The 26,145-nt window shown below is 46.7% G+C and overlaps 1 protein-coding gene across 1 annotated transcript in view; it reads right to left on the bottom strand.

The window, feature by feature from the left end:
* The window catches only part of lama3 (laminin, alpha 3), a 195,125-nt gene that overhangs the window by 133,333 nt on the left and 35,647 nt on the right, over positions 1-26,145 (bottom strand). Inside the window, 10 exon segments of the mRNA XM_078397982.1 lie at positions 2,654-2,791; positions 4,611-4,751; positions 6,767-6,829; positions 7,976-8,107; positions 10,861-10,951; positions 11,765-11,883; positions 19,835-19,950; positions 21,666-21,763; positions 22,356-22,526; positions 25,643-25,761. Of these exon segments, the coding sequence (XP_078254108.1) occupies positions 2,654-2,791; positions 4,611-4,751; positions 6,767-6,829; positions 7,976-8,107; positions 10,861-10,951; positions 11,765-11,883; positions 19,835-19,950; positions 21,666-21,763; positions 22,356-22,526; positions 25,643-25,761 (1,188 nt within the window).

Below are 26,145 nucleotides of genomic sequence, written 5' to 3'. Positions count from 1 at the left end.
GGGAATCCTGCACCAGCGCCCCCAAGTCCCTTTGCACCTCTGATTTATGAATCCTCTCAGTTGGAAAATAATCAATGCTTTTATTCCTACTACCAAAATGTATGACTCCACACTTTGCTATGCTGTATTCCACCTGCCACTCCTCTGCCCACACGTCCAACCTGTCCAAGTCCTTCCGCAGAGTCCCTCCTTTCTCTACTCTACCTGCTGCACCTACCACCTGTGTAAAAAAAAAACTTGCCCGTACATCTCCTTTAAACTTTGCCCTTCTCACCTTAAAACTATGCCCACTAATCCTTGACATTTCCACCCTGGGAAAAAGGTTCTGGATGTCCACATATGACAATTAAACACCCTTGACTCTTGTCCCTTGATTATATTTGTCATTCTATATGGATACATACCCTATCATACTTCTATCAAAAACTTTGCTGCAACTATGAGAGTCATAGAGTTATACAGCATGGAAACTGGCCCTTCAACCCAAATCGTCCATACTGACCAAGATGCCAAGTTTAAACTAATCCAATTTGCCCATGTCTGGCTCATCATCTATATACTAAAACTCTCGTTTGTTTGTTTTTTCCTGAACTACAGCCAAAACAGTACATAATAGCGTGACAATTTTAGGTCCACCATACTCCTTTGGTGCTAATGGAAGACGTTTCATTGAAATCGGTGTTATATTTTTTAAGTTATTCACATTTTAAAGTTTAAATCTATCTCCAAGGGAAGGAGGGAAGGTGGAGGGAAGGGGAGGAGGGGGGGACAAGGGGGGTTGAGGGGGATGGAGCGGGGGGGAGGGGAATGAGGGAGGGGAAGGGGTGAGGGGAAGGGGGGAGGCGAAGTGGGGAGGGGAGGGGGTGGAGGGAGAGGGTGGAGGGAGAGGGTGGAGGGAGAGGGTGGAGGGAGAGGGTGGAGGGAGAGGGTGGAGGGAGAGGGGGAGGGAGAGGGGGGATGGTGGGGGAGGGGAGGAGGGAGGGGGGGAGGAAGAAGGGCGGGAGGGGGTGGGGGGGGAGAGGGTGCTGCACCAATGCAGGAGAGGTTTGGGCCCAACGGGTCCACTTGGTCTAGTATCCCTCTAAACCTTTCCAATCCTTCTACCTATGCAAATATCTTTCAAATATTGTAATAGTACCTGCCTCAACTACTTCCTCTGGCAGCTTGTTCCATATACCTACAACCCTGTGTCAGACAAAGTGTCCCTTAAGTATCTATTTAAATCTTTCCCCTATCACCTTAGACCTATGTCCCCTGGTTCTTGATTCCCCTACTCTGGGTAAAAAACTGTGCATTTACCCTATCAATTTCTCTCATGATCCTATACACCTCTATAAAATCACCCCTCTGACACCTCTGCTCCAAGGAATCAATTCCTAGCCTGTTCAACCTTTCCCTGTAACTCCAGCCCTCGAGTCCTGGTAACATCTTCGTAAATCTTCTCTGAACTTTTTCCAGCTTAATGACATCCTTCCTGTAGAGGGTGACCAAAATTGAACACAGCACTCCAAATGTGAAGACACGGAAGTGCTGGAGTAACTCAGCAGGTTAAGCAGCATCCCTCTAGAACATGGATAAGTGACGTTTCAGATTGGGAACCTTCTTCAGACTGTTCTGTTCTTCAAACCCGAAACATCACCTCCACGTTCTCCAAAGATGCTGCCTGACCCGCTGAGTTACCTCAGCATTTTGTGTCTGTTCATTGTATTTGCAGTACTTTGTTTCTGCTCAAAGTGCAGTTTACCCAGAGCAGGGGAATCAAGAACCAGAGGATATAGGTTTAAGGTGAGGGGGGAAAGATTTAATAGGAACCTGAGGGGCAACTTTTTTACAAAGGGTGGTACATGTATGGAACAGGCTGCCGGAGGAGGTAGTTGAGGCAAGTACTATCGCAACATTTAAGAAACACTAGACCAGGTGGACCCGTTGGGCCCAAACCTCTCCTGAATTGGTGCAGCAACCTCTCCTCCCCCTCCCCCTCCCCTCTCCCCCTCCCCTCTCCCCCTCCCCTCTCCCCCTCCCCTCCCTCACCCCTCCCGTCCACCCCCCTTCCCCCCTCCCCCCTCCCTCCCTAAGAGAAAGATTTAAACTTTAAAATGTGAACAACTTAAAAATATATACCACCAATTTCAATAAAACTACCATTTTTACCATTAAAGTGACGACGCAGAGTAAAGTGGGCCTAAAATTGTCGCGCTATCGTGTACCGTTTTGGCTGAAGTTCAGTCACAAACAAGATAACAAATGAGAGTTTTAGTATATAGATTTAGGCAAATACATGGATAGGATAGGTTTGGAGGGATATGGGCTAAATGGGCCTAATGTAGATGGGACATGTTGGTCGGCATGGTAAGTTGGGCCAAAGGGCCTGTTTCCACATCGTATGACTCTATGATTCATCAACATCTTGTGCAACTACAACATGGCTGGCCAACCTCTCTGTAATCCTGTATCTGAACACTGTGGATGGCTCGATTGTAATCATGTACAGTCTTTACGCTGACTGGTTAGCACGCAACAAAAGCTTTTCACTGTACCTCGGTACATGCGACAATGAACTAATCTGAACTAATCCTGGCAACATCACTCCATCCTCCCTGTCAATGAAGACACGCGGCCCCGTTTTCTCCGCGGGCCAGCGGAGGTTACTTACACACACAGGCGGGGAAGCGAGAGAATCCCGGCGAGCACCTTTCACAGAAGTGGCCTTCCACCCCTCGTCGACACAAGCACCGGCCGCTGTCTGGGTCACACACTGGCGGGGACACTCCTGCGCTGTAACACTGGCACTCTGCCCAATAATAGAGAGGGTTAAAGTTCTGTGTAAGATGAAAGAACTAGCTCACTGCATCACTGCAAAACACAAAGTGCTGGAGAGACTCAGCAGGTCAGGATCGAAGAACCCGTTTCCACGCTGCTGTATCTTTCAAATCAATTCAATAGCTGCCTATGTGGGAACCATTTCCTTGACCTGCTCAAATGTCTCTTAAATCTAGCGCCTTATTCCACCACCTCCTCTGGCTGTAAGGTTTAGATATCAACCACTCTCTGTGCAATCATTTTGCTCTGTTTCGTATCAAGCAAAACAGCTACCAGACTAAAGTAGACACAAAATGCTGGAGTAACTCAGCGGGTCAGGCAGCATCTCAGGAGAGAAGGAAAGGGTGACATTTCAATAGACAATAGGTGTAGGCCATTCGGCCCTTCGAGCCAGCACCACCATTCAATGTGATCGTGGCTGATCATTCTCAATCAGTACCCTGTTCCTGCCTTCTCCCCATACCCCCTGACTCCGCTATCCTTAAGAGCTCTATCTAGCTCTCTCTTTAATGCATTTAGAGAATTGGCCTCCACTGCCTTCTGAGGCAGAGAATTCGACTTCTGAGGCAGGGAATTCCACGTCGGGGCGGGTCGGGTCAGAAACGTCACCCATTCCTTCTCTCCTGCACGAGATAACCACTTATGTGGTGTTTGCGCAGTGATCAACCAGAGCCAGAACCAGATGCTGCCTGACCCGCTGAGTTACTCCAGCATTTTGTGTCTACCTTCGATTTGAACCAGCATCTGCAGTTATTTTCCTACACAGCTACCAGACTAACTTCCTTATCAGATATATGTCACATATCATTTGCCAGGCTTTGCCCCATCCATAGAAAGTAAGAACTTAAGACATAGGAGCAGAATTAGGCCATTCGACTCTCTCATTCAATCACAGCTGATCTATTTTTCCCTCTGAACCCATTATCGTGCTTTCTCCCCGTAACCTTTGATGCCCTTAACTAATCAAGAACCTGTCAATCTCCACTTTTAAAAATAATACACTGAGGACAGCTTAATTGTAATCATTTACAGTCTTCCCGCTGACAGGATGGTACGCAACAAAAAGCCTTTTACTGTGCCTCAGTACACGTGACAATAAAACTAAACTAAACTAAACAACGATATAGACACAAAGTGCTGGAGTAACTCAGCGGGTCGGGCAGCATCTCTGGAGAAAAAGGATAGGTGACATTTCAGGTCGGAACTCTTCTTCAAACTCCTGAAGAAGGTTTCATTCATCTGAAGAACGGTTCCGACCCGAAACGTCACCCATCCTTTTTTCTCCAGAGACACTGCCTAACCCGCTGAGTTGCTCTGGCACTTTCTGCCTATTTTCGTTATATACCAGCATTTGCAGTTGCTTTCTAAACTAAACAATAACTTGGCCTCCACAGCCATCTGTGGCAATGAATTCCACAGATTCACCACCATCTGACTAAAGAAATTCCTCCTCATCTCCTTTCTCCCTTTATTCTGAGACTATGCCCTCTGGTTCTAGACTCTCCCATTACTGGAAACATCCATTCCACACCCACTCTAGCTAACAGTACAGCACAGTAACAGGCCCTTCGGTCCATGCTGTCATTGCCAGGATAAACTACTCTCCTCTGCCTGCACCCCATCCTCTGTCTCCCAGCTTGCTTCCCCCCCTAATCCATCAGCCTGGTCCCGACCAGAATGTCGTCTGTCCATCTCCCTCCACGTATGTTGCCTGACCTGTTAAGTTCCTCCAGCACTTTGTACATTGCCACACGAACGTGCGATCTATTCCCCACTGCGCATTTGCTTACTTTGGCAGTGTTTTCCGAAGTATCCAGTGGTGCAACGGAAGCAGTAGTGTCCGGTGTAGTGAGGCTTGCAGTCACAGCGTTGTGAGTAAGGATTCAGCAGGCAGGTGTTCCCAACCGTGCCCTGCACGTTGCATTTACAATCTGCAAAAGCCAACGATTTGGAAATGAATGCCTCAGGAACAATGCAAAGCTGCCTGTGAGTCTACTCTGCATGCTTCCACTTCAAAACGGCCTAGAATACAGCACAGTGGCACAGCGGGTAGAGCTGCTGCCTCACACCACCAGAGACCCAGGTCTGATCATGACCTCTGGTGCTATGAGGCAGCAGCTCTACCCGCTGTGCCACTGTGCAGACTCAAGAGTCTTTTATTGTCATATGTCCTGAAATGGAACAATGAAATTCTTACTTGCAGCAGCGTAACAGATATGTAAACATATTACCCTGTAAAACCCGTAATAAACATTTTTTTAAAGTTCAGTTGATATATATATATATATATATATATATATTTATATATGTATTTATACATATTTATATATGAGTGTGTGTGTGTGTGTGTGTGTGTGTGTGTGTGTGTGTGTGTGTGTGTGTGTGTGTGTGTGTGTGTGTGTGTGTGTGTGTGTGTGTGTGTGTGTGTGTGTGTGTGTGTGTGTGTGTGTGTGTGTGTGTGTGTGTGTGTGTGTGTGTGTGTGTGTGTGTGTGTGTGTGTGTGTGTGTGTGTGTGTGTAACGTCAAAAATAATGTCCCCAAGTCTAAATAGTTCAGAGCCTATTTGGAGCTATTGGACAAGAGGGCATAGGTTCAAGGTGTGAGGGGCAAAGTTTAAAGGAGATCTACAGGACCAGGTTTTATTACACAGAGGAGTGAGTGCCTGGTGTTTAAAGGGTTTTTAGATAGGCACTTGGATATGCAGAAAATGGAGGGATTTGGATCACGTGCAGGCAGAGGAGATTAGTTTAGCTTGGCATCATGTGCAGACTGAACATTGTGTGCAGTTCTTGAAATGACCCAAGAGCAAGAAATATTGTATTGGGCAGAATTAGTCATAATTTTTTTAACATTTAGTTAAGCTCAGCGGGATGTATTCATTTAAATCCCCAACCAAGTAAAATAATAACGGTTTGTGCTGTGGCAGAAATGTTCAAAATCTGTTTTGCAGCATATGGCATTATATAATCTTCTTTAGTTAATGAATGAAATCATCTGACCCACGCAATGGAAAGCTGCTCCCTGGATGAACTAGGTAGTGAGGAACCACACACTGGTGCTCACAGACCCCAAATTCTTCACCACAAGTTGGAAGATGTCAACAGAAATTAGCACAACATGTAGATTGTGGAACACAAAACAGTACAGCATGGGAACAGGCCCTTCAGCCCACTATGTCTGTGCCAGATTTTATGCCAAATTAAACTAAGCTCCTCTTCCTAATCATGATCCACATCCCTCCACATCCATGTGCCTATCTAAAACCCTCTTAAACACCACTATCATATCCGGCTCCATCACCAGCCCTGGCAGTGTGTTCCAGGCACCCACCACTCTCTGTGTAAATAAACCTCCTTTAAACATTGCCCTTCTCACCTTAAAGCAATGCCCTCTAGCCTTCGACATTTCCACCCTGGGAAAAAGGTTCTGACTCTGTACGTTATTCATGCCTCTCATAATTTCACACACTTCTATCAGCCTCTGACGCTTCAGAGAAAACAATCCAAGTTTGTCCAACTTCTCCTGATAACTAATACACTCAAATCCAGGAAGTATTATGGTAAACCTCTTGTACTCTCTCTCCAAAGCCTCCACATCCTTCCTGTGATGGGGGGGGGGGGGGGGGGGGGGACACCATAATTGCACATTATATTCCAAATGGGACCTAACCAAAGATTTATAAAGCTGCAACTTGACATCCTGACTCTTATGCTCAATGCTCCGACCAATAAAGGCATGCATACCGTACACCTTCTTTGCTATTCTATCGACTTGTGCTGCCACTGTTTTGTTCATATCCTGCCCATATCTTGTTCAACTCTTTCTCTGCCATGGGTGTCAAGATTGTCCATACAGCAGCCTCAAAGCACATGGAAAGATTCAACAGTAAGAACCTGCCCCGACACAATGCTTATGGGAACATTGGCCTCTCATCGTAACTACTCACTCTGGTAATGTCCATGCGATGGGACAACAGTCACTGGGTGGGGTGTGGTGTAAACTGGACCACCTGGAAGAACAAAGGTTAATTGTTGGTTAGGTCAACATTAATAACACCGGAAGCCTCTACAATTGTGTACAGTAAATCCTCATTATAACGAACCCTAGGAGGGGGGGGGGGGGGGGGGGCGGGAGGGGGGTAATGGTGTCCATTATTACAGATTGTCCGCCATAACCAAGTAGTTTGATTTAGTTTAGTTTATTGTCACGTGCAGTGAGGTACAGTTAAAAGCTTTTGCCAACCAGTCAGCAGAAAGACTAAACATGATTATAATCTAGCCTTTAACAGAACTGGATACTGATCGGTAGAGTATCATTGTACAAGTCGTAGGAAGCAAGAACTGCAGATGCTGGTTAAATTACAAAAGGACACAAAGTGCTGGGGTAACTCAATGGGTTAGGAAGAATCTCTGGAGAACATGGATAGGTGACATTTCGAGTCAGGACCCTTCATCAAACTCATGGTCCGGACCAGCATGGAAATATGACTCTAAGTGTTGGTAGATGAGGGTGGTGTAGATGGGTATTCAATGGTCGGCATGGACATGATGGGCTGAAGGGTCTGTTTCTGCGTTCTTTGACTCTAACTGCTGGTAGATGGGGTTGGTGTAGATGGGTACTCGATGGTTGGTATGGACATGATGGGCCAAAGGGCCTGTTTCCATGCCAGAGAGTCATAGAGCATGGAAGCAGACCCCCGGGCCATGTTGCCCACACCAATTAACATGTCCCTTTGGCCCACATCCCTCTAAACCTATCCTATCCATGTAACTGTCTAAATGTTTCTTAAAAGTTATGACAGTGCCTGCCTCAACTGCCTCCTCTGGCAGGTCGTCCCATACACCCACCACCCTTTGTATGAAAAAGTCACCCCTCAGATTCCTATTAAATCTTTTCCTATACACCTTAAAACCTACGTCCTCTGGTTCTCTGTTCCCCTACTCTGGGCACGAAACTCCGTGCTTCTACCCGATCTATTCCTCCCATGATTTTATACGCCTCTCTAAGATCACCCCTCATCCCAGTCTGCCCAACCTCTCCCTAGAGCTCAGATCCTCGAATCCTGGCAACACCCTCGTAAATCCTCTCTGTACACTTTCCATCTTGACTCAAAGATGAATCTGTAGCCCAGGAGGGAGGAAGCGGTTGTACATACGGGTGCACCGGGGGAAGTTGTAGTATCCCGGCGTGCATCGGGCACAGTCTGCCCCGCTGAAGCCGGGTCGGCATCGGCAAACTCCCGTCGCCTCCTCGCAGCCCTCGGAAAACTCCGGAGGGCACCTGCAGGCTGAACAGAGGATGACACCACGGTCAGGAGATCATCGAAGGCACCTACAATAGGTGCCGCTTTAGAAAGGCAGCCAGCATCATCAAAGACCCACACCACCCTGGCCACACTCTCATCTGGCTGCTACCATCGGGACAAGGTACAAGGTGTTAGTGAGACCACATTACAGTTCTGTATACAGTTCTGGTCACATTGTCGAAGGAAGGATGACATTAAATTGGAAAGGGTGCTAAAACATATTTAACGAGGATGTTACCGGGTCTGAAGATTTTTCACACACAGAGGGTGGTTGGTGTACGGAACGAGCTGCCAGAGGAAGTGGCAGATGCAGGTACAATTAAAGGACAGCCATAGACACAAGGACCAGCAGGTGCCCGTTTACAAAGACACTCAGTGCTGGAGTAACTCACTGAGTCAGGCAGCATCTACGGAGAACATGGATAGGTCATTTTGGTTGGGACCCTACTTCAGACTGACTGTAGTAGGGAGCAGAAAGCTGGAAGATAGGTGGGAGCGTGTCAAAGTCTAGTGAGCGATAGGTGGATACAGGTGAGGGGAGTTACAGTTAAAAGACACTTGGATTGGAAAAGTATGGAGAGATATCAAGAACCAGAGGACACAGGTTTAAGGTGAAGGGGGGACAATTTAACACGGACCTGAGTGGAAACATTTTTACACAAAGGTTGGTAGGTATATGGAATGAGCTTCCAGAGGAGGTTGTTGCGACAGGTACTGTCACAATGCTTAACAATGTTTGGACAGGTACATGGATAGGACAGGTTTAGAGGGACTAGCTTGGTTAAGCAACTTGGTTGGCATTGATGAGATCATAAGTTCCAGGAGCTGAATTAGGCCATTTGTCCTATCATGTCTACTCTGCCATTCAATCATGGCTTATCTATCTTTCCCTCTCAACTCCATTCTCCTGCCATCTCTCCATAACCCTGACACCCTTACTAATCAAGAATCTGTCAATCTCTGCCTTAAAAATATTAATTGACGGCCTCCACAGCCGTCTGTGGCAATATATACCACAGATTCACCATCCTCTGATGAAAGAAATTCCTCCTCATCTTTCTAAAGGAACGTCCTTACATTCTGAGTCTGGTCCTCGACACTCCCATTGGTGGAAACATCCTCTCAACCTCCACTCTTTCCAGGCCTTACACTATTCAGTAAGTTTCAATGAGGTCCCCCCTCATCCTTCTAAACTCCAGTGAGTACAGGCCTAGCGCCGTCACAGGCTCATCATATGTTAATCCAACCATTCCCGGGATCATTTTTGTAAACCTCTGGACCCTCTCCAACGCCAGCACATCCTTCCTCAGATATGGGGCCCAAAACTGCTCCCAATTGATCACAATGAGTTGATAATAGACAATAGGTGCAGGAGGAGGCCATTCGGCCCTTCGAGCCAGCACCGCCATTCAATGTGATCATGGCTGATCATTCTCAATCAGTACCCCGTTCCTGCCTTCTCCCCATACCCCCTGACTCCGCTATCCTTAAGAGCTCTATCCAGCTCTCTCTTGAATGCATTCAGAGAATTGGCCTCCACTGCCTTCTGAGGCAGAGAATTCCACAGATTCACAACTCTCTGACTGAAAAAGTATTTCCTCATCTCAGTTCTAAATGGCCTACCCCTTATTCTTAAACTGTGGCCCCTAGTTCTGGACTCCGCCAACATTGGGAACATGTTTCCTGCCTCTAACGTGTCCAACCCCTTAATAATCTTATACGTTTCAATAAGATCTCCTCTCATCCTTCTAAATTCCAGTGTATACAAGTCTAGTCGCTCCAGTCTTTCAACATATGACAGTCCCGCCAGTCCCGCCATTGAGTCGAAGGGCCTGTTTCTGTGCTGTATAATTCTATGTCTAAAGTATGTCTAACCAGACTTCCAGACGCAGCCCTTCGCACCACTGACTCTCCCGTTTCTCCTGAGTTTAACTGATAAGTGCTGCCTGTTTTTCACAACAGTGGCTGGAAGCAGTGGATGTTTGTAATTAAACTGAGCAGTTGTACTGACTGTAAATCACAAAAAGTGGAACTCATTCAACTAACGATCGGGAGCTGAAACCTCAAGACTGAGATTCATTGCCTCCAGCATGGTAGGGAGTGAGCTTGTTCTGATATTCAGCTGCAATGCATGGTGTCTTCTCCCCAGGGGAGAGGAGTCAAGAACCAGACGGCATAGGTTTAAGATGAGAGGGGAAAGATTTAATAGGAACCTGAGGAGCAACTTTTTCTCACACAGGGTGGTGTGTATGGAAAGAGATGCCGGAGGAGGTAGTTGAGGCAGGGATTATAACAACATTTAATAGACATTTGGACAGGTACATGTATAGGAAAGGTTTTAATGAATATGGGCCAGATGCAGGCAAATGGGACTAGCTTAGATGGGGGCATCTTGGTCAGCAATGACGAATTGGGCCAAAGTCATGCAATAAAATAACAGGCCCTTCAGCCCAACGAATCCATGCTGACCAAAATGTCCCATCCTTTGACCCAACTCAGCCAGGCCAACCAAAATAGAACAGCACAGTACAGGAACAGGCCCTTCGGCCCACATGCAATATAGAACAGTACAGAGCAGGAACAGGTCCTGAGCTCAGGAAGATGTCCCATCCTTTGGCCCGAGACGCCCACGCCGACCGGGATGCCCCACTGGAACAGCCTTTGACTGTGCCTGTGCCAAGGCTGCTGCAGTGATCCTGGGCAGCAGGGCGGTGAGACGGTGAGAAGCTGCTCACCTACACAGCCATCAGGTGCGTTCTTGGGAACCCCAGGTCGTCGGTGGTGGAACGGAGCGCACCGCTCACAGTTGGTGCCCGCCGTGTTGTGCTGCACAGAAAGTTGGAAACAAGACAAATAAACAGCTTAGTTTAGTTTAGGTACAGTACAGACACAGGCCCTTCGGCCCACCGAGTCCATGCGAACCATCAGTCACCAGCATCTGCAGTTATTTTCTTATACTACCCGTTCACACTAGTTCTATGTTATCCCACTTTCTCATCCATTCTCTACACACTAGGGGCAATTTGCAGATGCAAATTAACCTCATATTTTGTGTGTGTGTGTGTGTGTGTGTGTGTGTGTGTGTGTGTCTCTGTGTGTGTGTGTGTGTGTGTGTGTGTGTGTGTGTGTGTGTGTGTGTGTGTGTGTGTGTGTGTGTGTGTGTGACTTTGTGCATGTGTATCTGCGTGTACGTCTTTGTGTCTGAGTGTGTGTCGCTTTGTGTGTGTGTGTATGTGTTTGTATATGTGTGTGTGTCTGCATCTGTGTGTGTGTGTCTGAGTGTGTGTATCTGTGTGCGTGCGTGTGTGCGTGCATATGCATGTTTTACCTATTTTACCTCTATCCACTGTTGTCCTCCCCTTACCTCGTTATACTGCCTGACTAGATGAGTTCCTTCAGCAGACAAAAATAACTGCAGATGCTAGAACCCAAAGCTAAAATCAAACTGCTGGAGGACCTCAGCAGGACAGGCGGAGGGAGTGGACTGATGACATTTGGGGTCGGTACCCTTCTTCAGCCTGACAGGCAATATTACAGGTCGGGACCCTTCTTCATACTCTTTATGTATCTTCTACAGTCACAGTTCCCCCAGCAGTCTGTCTTCGGCTAATGGAGGCGTAAGTTCTGAGGTGAACGTACCTGGCAGTTCAGGCAAACACCACCTCCTTTATACTGCCCATGGATGTTCATACTCCCTCTCCTCTGGCTGATTGCAGCATCGTAGTAACAATCCATGGTGTGTCCGTGGCAGTTGCAAGCTGTGGAAGGATACACCACATTATTTCAGCAATGTACACTACGGACCACATCTTACACTACCAGTTGTGTTTTTGCACTAATATCTTGTTCCCGTCTTTTTCTTTTCATTGTCCTATACAATTTATGTTCAATGTGTGTCGGAGACCACGTGCCTTTGATTTTCATGTTGCGCTTTTTGATATCTACATTATCTCTAGAACTGTAACGTTATATTCTGCAGAAAAAGACACAGTTCTGGAGCATTTCCAGTGAACATGGATAGCTAGCTTAGTTTACAGCGTGGAAACAGGCCCTTCGGCCCACCGACCAGCGATCACCCCGTACACTCGCACTATCCTAGGGACAATATACAATTTTACCGAAGCCAATTAACCTGCAAACCTGCACGTCTTTGGAGTGTGGGAGGAAACCGGAGCTCCCAGAGAAAACCCACGTGGTCACAGGGAGAACGTACAAACTCCGTACACACAGCACCCGTGGTCAGGATCAAACTCGCTGTAAACCAGCAATTTTACTGCTGCACCACTGTGCCGCCCAGAACGTTTTGGGTCAGGTCTGACGAAAGGTCCCAACCGGAAATATCACCTATGCATGTTTTCGAGAGTTGTTGCCTGGGTTACTCCAGCACAGTGTCTTTTTTTGTAAACCAGCATCTGCAGTTCCATGTGTCCACACTATATGCAGCACTCTGGTATTTTCCATATTCTCTTTGCACTACTTATTGTACTTGTGCATGGCTCGATTGTACTCATGTATGGCATGATTTTTAGTTCAGTTTCGTTTATTATTGTCACGTGTACCGAGGTCCATTGAAAAGCCTTTTTGTTGCGTGCTATCCAGTCAATGAAAAGACTACATGATTACAAATCAAGCCGTCCACAGTGTACAGATACAGGATAAAGGGCATATCATTTTGTGCAAGATAAAGTCAGATTAAAGATAGTTCAAAGGTCTCTAAGATGGAGAAGTCAGAACCACTCTTGAGTTGTTGGTAAGATATTTCAGTTGCTTGATAAGAAACCGTCCCTGAATCTGGGGGTGTGCGTTTTCACACTTCTGTACCTCTTGGTTGATGGGAGAGGGGAGAGGAGGGAGTGACCGAAGTGAGACTGGATAGCATGCAAACTATAAACTCAACTTGACTTGGCTTGATTTCAACATCCACTTCTCCAATAATGTGGTAACAGAAAAATAAATTGGAGCTTAGCATGTCCGCAATTGGCAGGCTGATGTTTGTTTTCTTTCATCCCTGGACCTGCCCCTAAGTGCTGTTAATTCTTTTTAAATTTCCAGGTTTATTTAATTAACCCAGATGTCACTGTCATAGAGTCATAGTCTTACAGCGTGGAAACAGGCCACTCGGCCCAACTTTCCCACATCTGCCAACATGTCTCATCTACACTCGACCCACCTGCCTGAATTTGACTCGTAGCCCTCCAAACCTGTCCACCACACTGAGGACAATTTACAATTTTTACCAAAGCCAATCAACCTACAAACCTGTACGTCTTTGGTGTGTGGGAGGAAACCGGAGCACCCGGAGAAAACACATGCGATCACGGGGGGAGCATATTGAAACTCCATTCAGACCACACCCGTAGTCAGAATCGAACCCGGGTCTCTGGCATTGTGAGGCAGCAACTCTACTCAGGGTTACATTGCGCAACGTGCCCTTGCCGGATTATGTGGTGATCAGTTCAAAACTCAGCACAAACCAGACTTGAAGGTATCACAAAATGCTGGAGTAACTCAGCAGGTCAGGCAGCATCTAGGAGAGAGGGAATGGGTGACGTTTCGGGTCGAGACCCTTCTTCAGACTGAATTACTTTTTAGTTTAATTAAGTTTAGTTTAATTTAGTTTAGAGATACAGCATAGAAACAGGCCCTTCGGTCCACCAAGTCCGTGCCGACCAGCGATCATACCGTACATTAGCACAATCCTACACAATAGGAACAATTTACAATTTTCACCAAAGCCAATTAATCTACAAACCTGTACCTCTTTGGAGCGTGGAAGGAAACCGGAGCACCCAGAGAAAACCCATGGCCTCACAGGGAGAATGTATAAACCCCGAACAGACAGCTCCCGTAGTCAGGATAAACCAGGGACTTTGGCGCTATTAGACAGCAACTCTACCACTGCTCAACCGTGCCGCCCCTAATCATACATGGTTTTAATATGTGAGGGCCATTCAGAAGTTTGTTAACACAGGGGAAGAAGCTGTTCCTGAGTTTTGTGGTCTATACATTCAAGTTGTTGTATCTTTTGCCCGATAGGAGAGGGGAGAAGAGGGAACGACCTGAGTGGTTCTCGAGTTTGTTGGCTGATTTCCCAAGGCAGCTGGAAGAGTAATTGGAATCGGTGGGGAGGGAGAGTCTGGGATGTGGAATGGGCGATATCCATATATCTGCAACTACGTGGTCCTGAGCAGAGCCGTTGCCAAACCAAGCTGTGATGCAACTTGATTGGATGCTTTCTACGGTATATCTGTAGAAGTTGGTAAGGATCATTGGAGACAGGCCAAACTTCCTTAGTCTTCTAAGCAAGTAGAAGCGTTGGTGAGCTTTCTTGGTCACTAGCATCTTTGTGCTTGCACAAAGACCAAGTCGTTTACTAAAGTTGCCCCTACACACTTCCACCTTCTCCTCGGATCCTGTCAGACCACATGGCTCGGGATCAATTCATAGGTTCATAAGTCATAAGAGCAAAAGTAGGCCATTCGGCCCATCGAGTCTACTCTGCCATTGGATCATGGCTTATCTAGCTTTCCCTCTCAACCCCATTCTCCTGCCTTCTTCCCGTAAACTTTGACACCCTTCTCAATCATGTATCTTCCAATCTCTGCTTTAAAAATACCCAATGACTTGGCCTCAACAGCTGTTTGTGGCAATGAATTCCACAGATTCACCATCCTCCAACTAAAGAAAATTCACCTCATCTCCTTTTAAAAAGTACATCCTTTTATTCCAGAGGCTGGAAACATCTTCTCCGCATCCATCTTATCCAGGCCTTTCACTATTCGGTAAGTTTCAATGAGGTCCCCCCTCATCCTTCTAAATAATGTCATTAGGATTCTCAGGGAAAGCTGCGATTAATTCCAGCAAGATTCCCAAACACAGCCAAGGTTATTCCCAGCAGAAAGTTTCACTATTGACATTGCCAGATTGCAAGGGAAAAATAATTTGCATTTGTAGAAATCCTTTACAGATGTTTCAATGGAGACACAAGCAAATGCAGATGCTGGAATCTTGAGTAAAACACAAAGTGCTGGAGGAATTCAGTGGGTCAGGCAGCATCTGTGGAGGGATTGGTCAGGGGACATATTGGGTTGTATCCCTTCTTCAGACTGATGGATTAGGGAGGAGAAAGCTGAAAAAGAGCAGTGGGGGAGGGACGAAGCCTGGCGAGTGATTGGTGGATACAAATGAGATTGGATGGGTGGAATAAGTGACAAATGTTGGAAGTGAAAAGGACATCAGGAACATCAGGAGATAAAGTATAAGGAGAGGAGTGAAACAGAGATTTGGAGGTAGGGATATGGGTTGAAGGGGACTGGAGGGGGTGGAAAGAGAGAGAATGAAAGGGAAATGGGGGTTTGGGGATAGGCATTTGATTAGTACCGGTGTCAAAGATTATGGGGAAAAAGACAAGAGTATGGGGTTGAGAGAGAAAAATAGATCAGCCATGTCTGAAGGGCAGAGCAGATGCGATGGGCCAAATGGCCTAATTCTGATCCTATGACTTATGGTGGGGAAATGGAGCAGGGCGACTGGGCTTTGTAGGGGGGAACTGCAATTGCTGGTTTAAACTGAAGACAGACTCAAAATGCTGAAGTAACTCAGGGGGTCGGGCAGCATCTCTGGAAAAAAGGAATATGTGACGTTTTGGGTCGAGACCCTTCCTCAGACCTGGGCGAGCATTATGCTCCTAATATTAGTGCATTACCACAGTGACACAGCAGAAGGGGCCCCACACAGAGAGCACAACACTAAAAGCACAGCGTCTGTCTCTGTCGATTTAATGATTAATTGTGGCCAGGACGCAAACAGGATTGAGCTGCCGAGCTGCCAGATGTGACCTGCTCCCTGTTACAGCTGCAGGGGAGAACCCAGCTGTGTAACTGCAGTCAGAAACAAAGTGCTGGAGTAACTCAATGGGCCAGGCAGCATCTCTGGAGAAAATGTGTAGGTGGCGTTTCGGGTCGAGATCCTTCTTCAGACTGGGAGTCAGGGGAAAGGGAAATGGGAGATATAGAAGATAGACTCAAAAGGCTGGAGTAATTCAGCGGGACAGGCAGCATCTCCGGAGAGAAGGATTGGGTGACGTTTCGGGTCGAGACACTTCTTAAGACTGGTTAGGGATATAGATGGTGATATGGAGAGATATAGAACTAATGAATAAAAGATATGCAAAAAAAATATGATGATCAAGGAAAAGGTGCATTGTGGGATGTTGTCTCGGAGTTAACGTGTTATACAGACAATAAAACTCACCAGGACGACACTGAAACTAGTACAACAACTAGGGTGGGGGAGGGACAGAGAGAGAGAGAGGTGAATGCAAGAGTTACTTGAAGTCAGAGAAATCAAGATTCATACCGCTGGGATGTGATTGCAGGCCATGTATGTCCCATGTCTCACTACTAACCCTCTCCTCTCTGACCCAGTGCACCCCCTCCCTTCCAAATGTCACTGATGCCAATACCTTGGGGTGTTGGTCCCCAGTCACGGAGTCATAGAGCTCATGGGAGGGGAGATTTAATAGGGACTTTTTTTCCTTTTAAACTTTTAGAGATACAGCACAGAAAAAGGCCCTTTGGCCCATCTGACCCTGTACACTAGCACTATCCTCCAACCAAGGGAACATTTACAATTCACAATTTTTTTTACTGAAGCCAATCAACCGACAAACCTAATAACAGCGGGGAAGAAGCTGTTTCTGAATCTGGTGGTACGCGCTTTTGTATCTTCTGCATGATAGGAGAGAGGATAAGAAGGAAAGACCAGGAGTGTGAGTGGTCCTTGATTACGTTGGCTGCTTTCCAGAGGCAGCGTGAAGTGTAGATGGAGTCGATGGTGGGGAGTCAGGTCTGTGTGATGGACTGGGCTACATCCACGACTCTGCAATTTCTTGTGGTCTTGGGCAGAGCGATTCCCAAACCTGTGACACATCTTGAAAGGATGTTTTCTATAGTACATTTATAGATGGCCCTTCGGCCCACATTCTCCATGCCAACCAAGATGGCACATTAGGCTGGTAGAGCCACTGCCTCACAGCACCGGAGACCTGGATTCGATCCTGACTAATGGGACTGAGTGAGGTGACGGGACAGAGTGAGGTGGTTTAGTTTAGTTTAGAGATACAGCGTGGAAACAGGCCCTTCGGCCCACTGAGTCCACGCCGACTGGCGATCCCCGTTACACAAGCACACACTACACACTAGGGACAATTTACAATTTTTACCGAAGCCGATGCTTTTGTTGTTGGACTGTGGGTGACTGAATTTCGTCCAATTTGGATGACAATAAAGCTATCTTGAATCTTGAATCTTGAATCTTGAATCTTGAAATCTGTATGTCTTTGGAGCATGTGAGGAAACCGAAGCACCCAGAGAAAACCATGCGGCCATGGAGAGAAACTGCATGCACAAACTGGAGCAGAGTGAGGTGACGGGACAGAGGAATGGGCTGGTGTGTTGGGGCAAGGTGCATGATGGGGGTTTGTGCATGGATTCTGGAGAAGCCATGGACACAAGAATGCACTTTGCAACTCAACCTGATTGGCATTCAGTTCATTAAGACCTTAACCAGAATGCTCCCTGGATACCCTGGATTACAGGGTATTAGCTGCAGAGAGAGGTTGGACAGACTTGGATTGTTTTCTCTGGAATGCCGGAGGTTGAGGGGAGGCCTGATAGAAGTATATAAAATTATGAGGGCCATAGATATCGTAGACAATCAGAACCTTTTTTTCCCTAGGGTGGAAATGTTAAAGACTAGGGGGCATAGCTTTAAGGTGAGAGGGGCAAAGTATAAGGGAGAAGTGCGAGGCAAGTATTTTATACAGAGGCTAGTGGAGGCAGATACAATAATGGTGTTTAAAAGGCTTTTAGATAGGCGCATGGGTATGCAGGGAGTGGAGGGATATAGATCATGTGCAGGCAGAGGAGATTAATGGCATCATTTTCAACACAGACATTGTGGGCTGACGGTCAGTTCCTGTGCTGTACTGTTCCATGATTGAAGATAAAATATTTTCTCATTGATCAAAATCAGTTGCTAACTTTCAACGAATGCCTAGATTATATCAATGGCTGTCTTCCCCCCCACAAGGTATTCAATGACACCTTTCGATCGTGCAACCTGTCCTAGAAGCCAAGTGTGCCTCTCAGTGGCCTGTCTATAAAATGCACTGCCGTTAAGCATCAGTTTAGAATATTGCGTTTAGTTCTGGGCACCATGTTATGGGAAAGATGGTGTCAAGCTGGAAAGGGTGCAGAGAAACCTTGCGAGCATGTTGCCAGGACTCGAGGGTTGAGCTATAGGGAGAGTTTGAACAGGCTAGGATGTTATTCATTGGAGCGCAGGAGAATGATGGGTGATGTTATGGATGTGTATTAAATCATGAGTGAAATAGATCGAATAAACACACAGTCTTTTGCCCAGAGTAGGGGAACTGAGAACCAGAGGACATAGTTTTAAGATGAAGGGAAAATTAAAAAGGAACCTGAGGTGTAACTTATTTATACAAAGGGTGGGGGGTTGATGAGAAAAACATCCATATCCCAAATCTCTGCCATGTAGAAGGACATTAGATAATTGGGATACACCCTTTACATAGATACATAGGAAATAGGTGCAGGAGAAGGCCATTCGGCCCTTTGAGTCAGCACCCGCCATTCAATGTGATCATGGCTGATCATCCACATTCAGTACCCCGTTCCTGCCTTCTCCCCATACCCCTTGATTCCGCCAGCCCAAAGAATTCTATCTAACTCTCTCTTGAAAGCATCCAGTGAATCGACCTCAACTGCCTCTGAGGTACAGAATTCCACAAATTCACAACTCTCTGGGCGAAAAAGTTTTTCCTCATCTCAGTTCTAAATGGCCTACACCTTATTCTTAAACTGTGGCCCCTGGTTCTGGACCCCCCAACATCACATTTCCTGCATCTGCATAATTTTATATGTTTCTATAACATTCCCTCTCATCCTTTTAAATTCCAGTGGTGTTATCTACAGACCACCAAATAGTAGCCCGGATGTAGGGTGTAAGTTGCAGCAGGAGTTAAAACTGGCTTGTAACAAAGGTAATGCCACTGTGGTGATGGGGGATTTCAATATGCAGGTAGACTGGGAAAATCAGGTTGGTTCTGGACCCCAAGAAAGAGAGTTTGTACAGTGCTTCCGGGGGGAGGCAAATGGTTGGACAAAGGTCAGAGTTGAAAAGATGAAAAGTGCGCGATTGAGATAGGAGATGTGTGAATTGTGAAGTCAGAGGTAGGAATGTAGGTGGAAGGGGAGGAGGACGGGCGAAATGGGTGCACGCCTAGGTGAAGCAGAGGGGGAAGGAAAAAAGGAATAAATAACAAAGTTTGGTTGTTTATAAGTTAGTTACCTAAAATTGGAGAATTGCTCATACCATTAGGTTGTAAGTTACCCAAGAGGAAAAAGAGCTGATGTTCCTCCAGTTTACATATGGCTACATGGCAATGGAGAAGGCCCAGGACAGAGAGGTTGATATAGGGATGGGAAGAGGAGTTAAAATGTTTAGTAACCGGGAGATCCAGCAGGCCTTGGCGGACTGAGCGCAAGCTCAGTTGAAAAAGGCGCGGCGTTCCTCCAGCTGGATTCCTTTAGTTGCTACAAATTCCAAAGTCTGCGGTCTATGGTGCCTCCTCACTAACAGTGATGTGTCCCACTCAGATTAAAGGAGCATTGATCGACTCACGTTCACATCGATTTACCAACGAGGTCGTCGCTGGTTGCCATGGTTCCTGGTTGAATCCGGGACAGCAGCGGCTGCAGGATATCCCGCACGTGTTGTGCTGACACGCACACTGCAACCTGGACATTACACACACCACACATCAGTAACACGCCACTAGCCTCAACTGCACCGAGTTTCAACACATGAACATCCGCACAAAAATCCAGAATGTACCTCAAAAAGAGACACTAAGTGCTGGAACAACTCAGCATCTTCAGATGGAAGAAAGGTCACCTATCCCTGTTGTCCAGAGATGCTGCCTATCCTGCTGATTTACTCCAACGCTTTGTGTCTTTTTTTGTAAACCAGCATCTGCAGTTCCTTATAGAATCATAGAATCATACAGCGTGAAAACAGGCTCTTCGGCCCAAGTTGCCCACACCGACCAACATGTCCCACTCACACTAGTCCCACTTGCCTGTGCTTTGGCTCATATTCCTCTAAATTCATTCTATCCATGTACCTGTCCAATTGCTTCTTAAACATCGTGATAGGACCTGCCTCAACTACCTTCTCTGGCAACTTGTTCCATACACCCACCACCCTTTGCGTGAAAGAGTTACCCCTCAGATTCCTATAAAATCTTTCCCCCTTCATCTTAAACCTATGCCTTCTGGTTATCAAATCCCCTACTCTGGGTAAGAGACTCTATGCGTTCCTTGTTACTCCATTCTCCAGAAGCTACCTCACTCGTTTTTTATAATTGTTAGGTTTTAGCGTTTAGATTTAGGTTTATTATTGTCACATGTACTGAGAAATAGTGTGACGGTATGAGTCTATGTAATTCTTTATTAACCTCATGTTTAGTGTGTGATCGCCAGTCCATCTGACCATTCTGTTCACTTGGTTAGTTCAGCGCTGATCACTGTTGGTATTTTGAAGTTAGCACGCAGGTCCAACAAGTCATTCAAAAAGCCAACAACATCTAGTTTAGGTTTAGGTTCGTTATTGTCACATGTTCCGAGGTAAGCTGAAAAGCTTTGTTTTGCATGCAAGGATGCGAACAGTGGATCTAGTAGGTCTGTTTAGGAGCAGACCCTCAAATTTTCCTTGGGCAGCTTACAACCAGCAGTATGAACGTTGATTTTTCTTGGTCGTCCCACTAGCTCCACTGTTCACCTCCTTGTATCCCTCCATTATCATCTCTTCCCCAGCCAACAATGGGCCATTATGGACTCCACCTTTCCTTGGTCATCTGTTGCCAGCCCTGCTTTGTTCTGGCCTTTGTTCTGGCCTTCTCCTACCTCCAGTTCCCTCCCCTCTCTCAGTCCGAAGAAGTGTCCCAACCCGAAAAGTCACCCATCCTTTCTCTCCAGCGATGCTGCCTGACCCGCTAAGTTACTTCTGCACTTTGTGTCTATCTTCGGTATAAACGAACATCTGCAGTTCCTTCCAACACATGGATATACCTATGCATGTTCTCCAGAGCTGCTGTTGACCTGCTGCATTACTCCAGCACTTTATGGGTTTTTTTTGTAAACCAGCATTTGCTGTTCATTGTTCCTTGTGCCAAGATCAGACTTGGAAATTGCAAAATTGTACCAGAACATGGTGAAGAAGATGTATTGTACTCATGATTGGACAGGGTAGCGTGTAGAACAAGCTTTTCACCATATCACTGTACACTTGACAATAAATAAAGTAAAGTAAGCCAAATTAATCTAAGTCACTTTAAGTTTTAATCCATGCGGGATGTATGTTGTTCCTGTTATTCAGGTACATTGATCATAGAACCACAGTGATGCCCACTCATTTTTTGACTGTGTTCACACTGAACACGATAAATACTTACAGGAAGGGGCTTGCTGGATCCTGGGCAGTGCAGATGTCCGAGTGTCCGTTACAAACGCACCGACCTCCGACACTGATGTCCTTGATGCTGTAGTAGTACTGAGAGAATGGAGAGAATTGATGGCCGACTGACACAACTGGAGTCATAGAGAATTCTTCACCATCCTATCTACCTGTGATGCCAATTTCAGAGAACTGTGTACCTACACTCCTAGATTCCTCTGCCCTACAACACTCCCTATCTATCTGTGACGCCACTTTCAGCGAACTATGTACATGTACTCCTAGATCCCTCTGCTCAACAACATCTGCTTAACAAAGTTTAGAAGGATATGGCCTGGATGGAGATCTTGATCAGCATGGAACAGTAGAGCTGAAGGGCCTGTTATCCGACACAAAGGACAACCTTATCTTGCTTTGAAGAAGTTCTCATCCTCTATCCCCTCAAGTTATGCCTACTTTGAAGAAGTTCTCATCCTCTATCCCCTCAAGGTATGCCTACTCTGAAGAAGTTCTCATCATCTCCAACGGGCCTCCCCCACAACCCCCTACTTTCAGTCTGAAGAAGGGTCCCGACCCGAAACGTCACCTATCCATGTTCTCCAGAAGAGCCACCTGACCCGCTGAGTTACTCCAGCATTTTATGTCTACTTTATCTTATGCATTTGCATCGAGTCAGCTCGGCACCTACCCTTCGAGTGACGGTAGGATCCCTCTGAGTCTTGGAGATGAGATGACCCAGCAAGGTGTTTGTCCGTAGGAATCGCAGCCTGATGTTCGTGGCCTTTGTGAAATCTCTTAAAACGGGAGAGTCGTTGAAGATGGTGGACCCTGGCCGACCATTAACTAAGGACACGACAATCTGTAGAAAACATCATCACACGTGTTGAGGCGTTCACGGTAGATTGAGTACAAGGCAATTTTAATGTTTTTTTTTAATATCCCACAGCAGAATCAGAGAGCTCTGTGATCTCGCAATTAGTTCTAGGAAACAAAGAGCTGCAGACGCGCTATCGCGTACTGTTTTGGCTGAAGTTCAGTCACAAACAAGATAACAAACGAGAGTTTTAGTACATAGATTTGGACAGATATCTGGATAGGAAGGGTTTAGAGGGCTATGGGCCAATGAAGGCAAATGGGACTAGCCCAGTATGCCAACTTGGTCGGCATGGACAAGATGGGCCAAAGGGAGGTAGCATGTGTGGATGGAATGGACAGGCACCGTTTCGGATTGAAGGATCCTGACCCAAAACATTGTCTGTCCATTCCCCACCACAGGTCCCCACTGAGATCCTCCAGGGCTTTGTTTTATTTTAGTTCTGCTTCCTCACTGCTCCAGCAACCAGGGTTCGATCCTGACCTCAGGTGCTGTCTGTGTGGAGTTTGCAGATTCTCCCTGTGACCGCATGGGTTTCCTCCGGGTGATCGGGTTTCCTCCCACATCCCAAAGGCAAGCGATTGGCGGATTAATTGGCTGCCGCGACTGCGCAGATTAATAGCATAAAGAATCAAAGAGGTAATGATGGGCAGAGAGAGAGCAAGTGGAAGGTGTACAGGGAAAACAGGAGAGTGAAGAGAAGTGATGGGGATGCTCTGACCGAGGTGCCAATGACCCAATGTATAAGATAAAATGAAGGCCATTTGGCCCGTTGTGCCTCTGCCAGCCGTTTGACAGACCTCTCCAATCAATCCCATAATCATGACCTTTCCCGACAGATCTCTCTTTTTCATGGGCAACTTTGAATTGTTGTTGAATTGTACACCACAAAAATGGGCCCTTTTGGCCCACCTTGTCCATGCTGTCCAAGTTGGCTTACCGGGCAAGTCCCATCTGCCTGAATTTGGCCCATATCACTCTAAACCCTTCCTATCCATATATCTGTCCAAATGTCTTTTAAAAGGCAAAGTTGTATCTGATTCTATAGCTCCTTCTGGCAGCTCATTCCAGATACGGACAGGGGGTATGGGGAGAAGGCAGGAACGGGGTACTGATTGAGAATGATCAGCCATGATCACATTGAATGGCGGTGCTGGCTCGAAGGGCCGAATGGCCTCCTCCTGCTCCTATTGTCTATTGTCTATTGTCTACCCTCAGAGTGAAAAGGTTTACCCTGAGGTCCCTCTTAAATCTCTCCCCCCTCTCCCCTTACGCCTATGCCCTCGAGTTTTATAATCCACTCTTTGGGAAAAAGACTGTGCGTGTTCGCTTTATCCATGCCCCTCATGATCCTGTACACCTCAATAAGGTCACCACTCAGACTCCTAGCCTCCAAAGAAAAAAGTTCCAGTGTCTCCAACCTCCCCCTGTAACTTAAGCCCACACAAGTCCAAGGAACAAAAGTCTGCGAATGACTTGGCCCTTCCACACATCCATCATCTCCCCCTTCAGGAATCCTGGTGAATCTCTTCTGCACCCCTTCTGACAGTTTGTTATGGCCCCCTTCCAATCAGGTTTCTCTGAAGAGCAATCCTCCATCTCTGGAAACAATTTCCTGCACTTACTCTTTCTAACCCTCTCTGCCAACAGCCTGAACCATGTGGTGCAAGGTTCCACACGCTCTCACTATGTACTTCTTAAAGGACCCAGTTGCAGATCTCCACAGCTGGAACTGTCCTCTCAATGCCAACCCTTGTAATTCCCCCCGAGTATTTTTACAATCAGATCTCCCTTCGGCCCTCTGTTTTGTAGAGAAAAGCCCCTGATTGATGTGGCTACTCCACATTGTAAATTTCCCCGGTGTGGGACGAATAAAGGAATATATTATCCATCACCTCCTTGTCCAGGAATCCAGATCACCTCCCCGTCTTTTTTAGAATGGTCGGACCACAGTTTAAGAATAAGGGGTAGGCCATTTAGAACAGAGATGAGGAAAAACATTTTCAGTCAGAGTTGTGAATCTGTGGAATTCTCTGCCTCAGAAGGCAGTGCAGGCCAATTCTCTGAATGCATTCAAGAGAGAGCTAGATAGAGCTCTTAAGGATAGCGGAGTCAGGGGGTGTGGGGAGAAGGCAGGAACAGGGTACTGATTGAGAATGATCAGCCATGATCACATTGAATGGCTGTGCTGGCTCGAAGGGCCGAATGGCCTACTCCTGCACCTATTGTCTATTGCCTATTGACTTCATCTTCCTATCCCCTTCCACCCTCTCTCCCTCCGCCTTTACATTTCACTCTTGTGTACAAAATCATGGGAAGAATTCTTCGGTTTGATGCACAATCTCTTGGCCAGAATAGGGAAACAAGAGCCAGAGGAGATAGGTTTATGGTGAGGGGGGGAAAGATTTAATAGGAACCTGAGGGAAGACTTTTCACACAAAGAATGGTGGCGTATGGAACAAGCTGCCGCAGGAGGTAGTTGAGGTGTTGACTATTGCAACGTTTAAGAAATATTTTAACAGGTATATGGATGGGACAGGTTGAGAGAGATACTAGACCAAATGGACCGGTGGGGCCCAAACCTCCCCTGCATTGGTGCAGCATCCTCCCCTCCCCTCTTCCCCCCTCCCCATTCCCCACTCCCCCTCCCCCCCTCCCCTCCCCCCCAGAATCCACAGGTTCTTCCTGACCTGCTGAGTTCCTCCAGTACTTTGAGTTCTAAGTTCTGATGATAGGACTAGTGAACGGGTGCTCATTGGTTGGTGTCCTGACTACGGGTGCTGTCTGTATGGAGTTTGTACATTCTCCCTGTGACCTAGTGGTTTTTCTCCGGGCGCTTCGGTTTCCTCCCATTGCTCCAAAGACGTACAGGTTTGTAGGTTACTTAGCTTCGGTAAAATTGTAAATTGCCGCAAGTGTGTAGGGTAGTGTTAGTGAATGGGGATTGCTGGTCGGCACGGACTCTGTGGGCTGGATCTTTAAAATCTAAAAGTCTAAAGTCTGGGTGCAGCTCCTGTCCACGGACAGCCTGCGAGACAGAAGTTGAACTTCACTCTGCCTCGCTTCCACGTGTGGCCCTCGACATCGGGCATGATCCTCACCTCCCCATTCTCCAGAGGCAGAACCCGCGAATAATCCGTAGAACAGATAACATCGTCATCCCTCGTAATCCGTTCATGTGCTCTCGTCCCAAACAGCTCTTCGCAGTCACGTTTGGAATCTGGGGAGAACAGAGGCCAAGGACATCTTTTAAAACCTGAGACTTGTTACCAATACCTTAGCACAGAGTCACAGAGCTATACAGCACAGAAACGGCCCCATCGGCCCACCTGCTCCATGCCCACCAAGTTGGCGCACTGAGCTAGTCCAATTTGCCTGCATTTGGTCATCTACCTCTAAACCCATTCCTATCCTTTCAGCTTAGTTTAGTTTAGTTTAGTGTCACGTGTACTGAGATATAGTGAAAAACTCTATTGATGCATGCTATCCAGTCAGCGAAAAGACTTTACTTGATTACAATCAAGCCATCCACAGTGTACAAATGGAGTCATGTTTTTTGCAAGATAAAGTCCAGGAAAGTCCAGTAAATATCCTGCTCCTATAT

The sequence above is a fragment of the Rhinoraja longicauda genome, chromosome 4 (genome assembly GCF_053455715.1).
Source record: "Rhinoraja longicauda isolate Sanriku21f chromosome 4, sRhiLon1.1, whole genome shotgun sequence".
NCBI classification, from domain to species: Eukaryota; Metazoa; Chordata; class Chondrichthyes; order Rajiformes; family Arhynchobatidae; genus Rhinoraja; species Rhinoraja longicauda.
The sequence above is the reverse complement of the archived record's forward strand: the minus strand, read 5'-3'. Positions and strand labels throughout refer to the sequence as shown.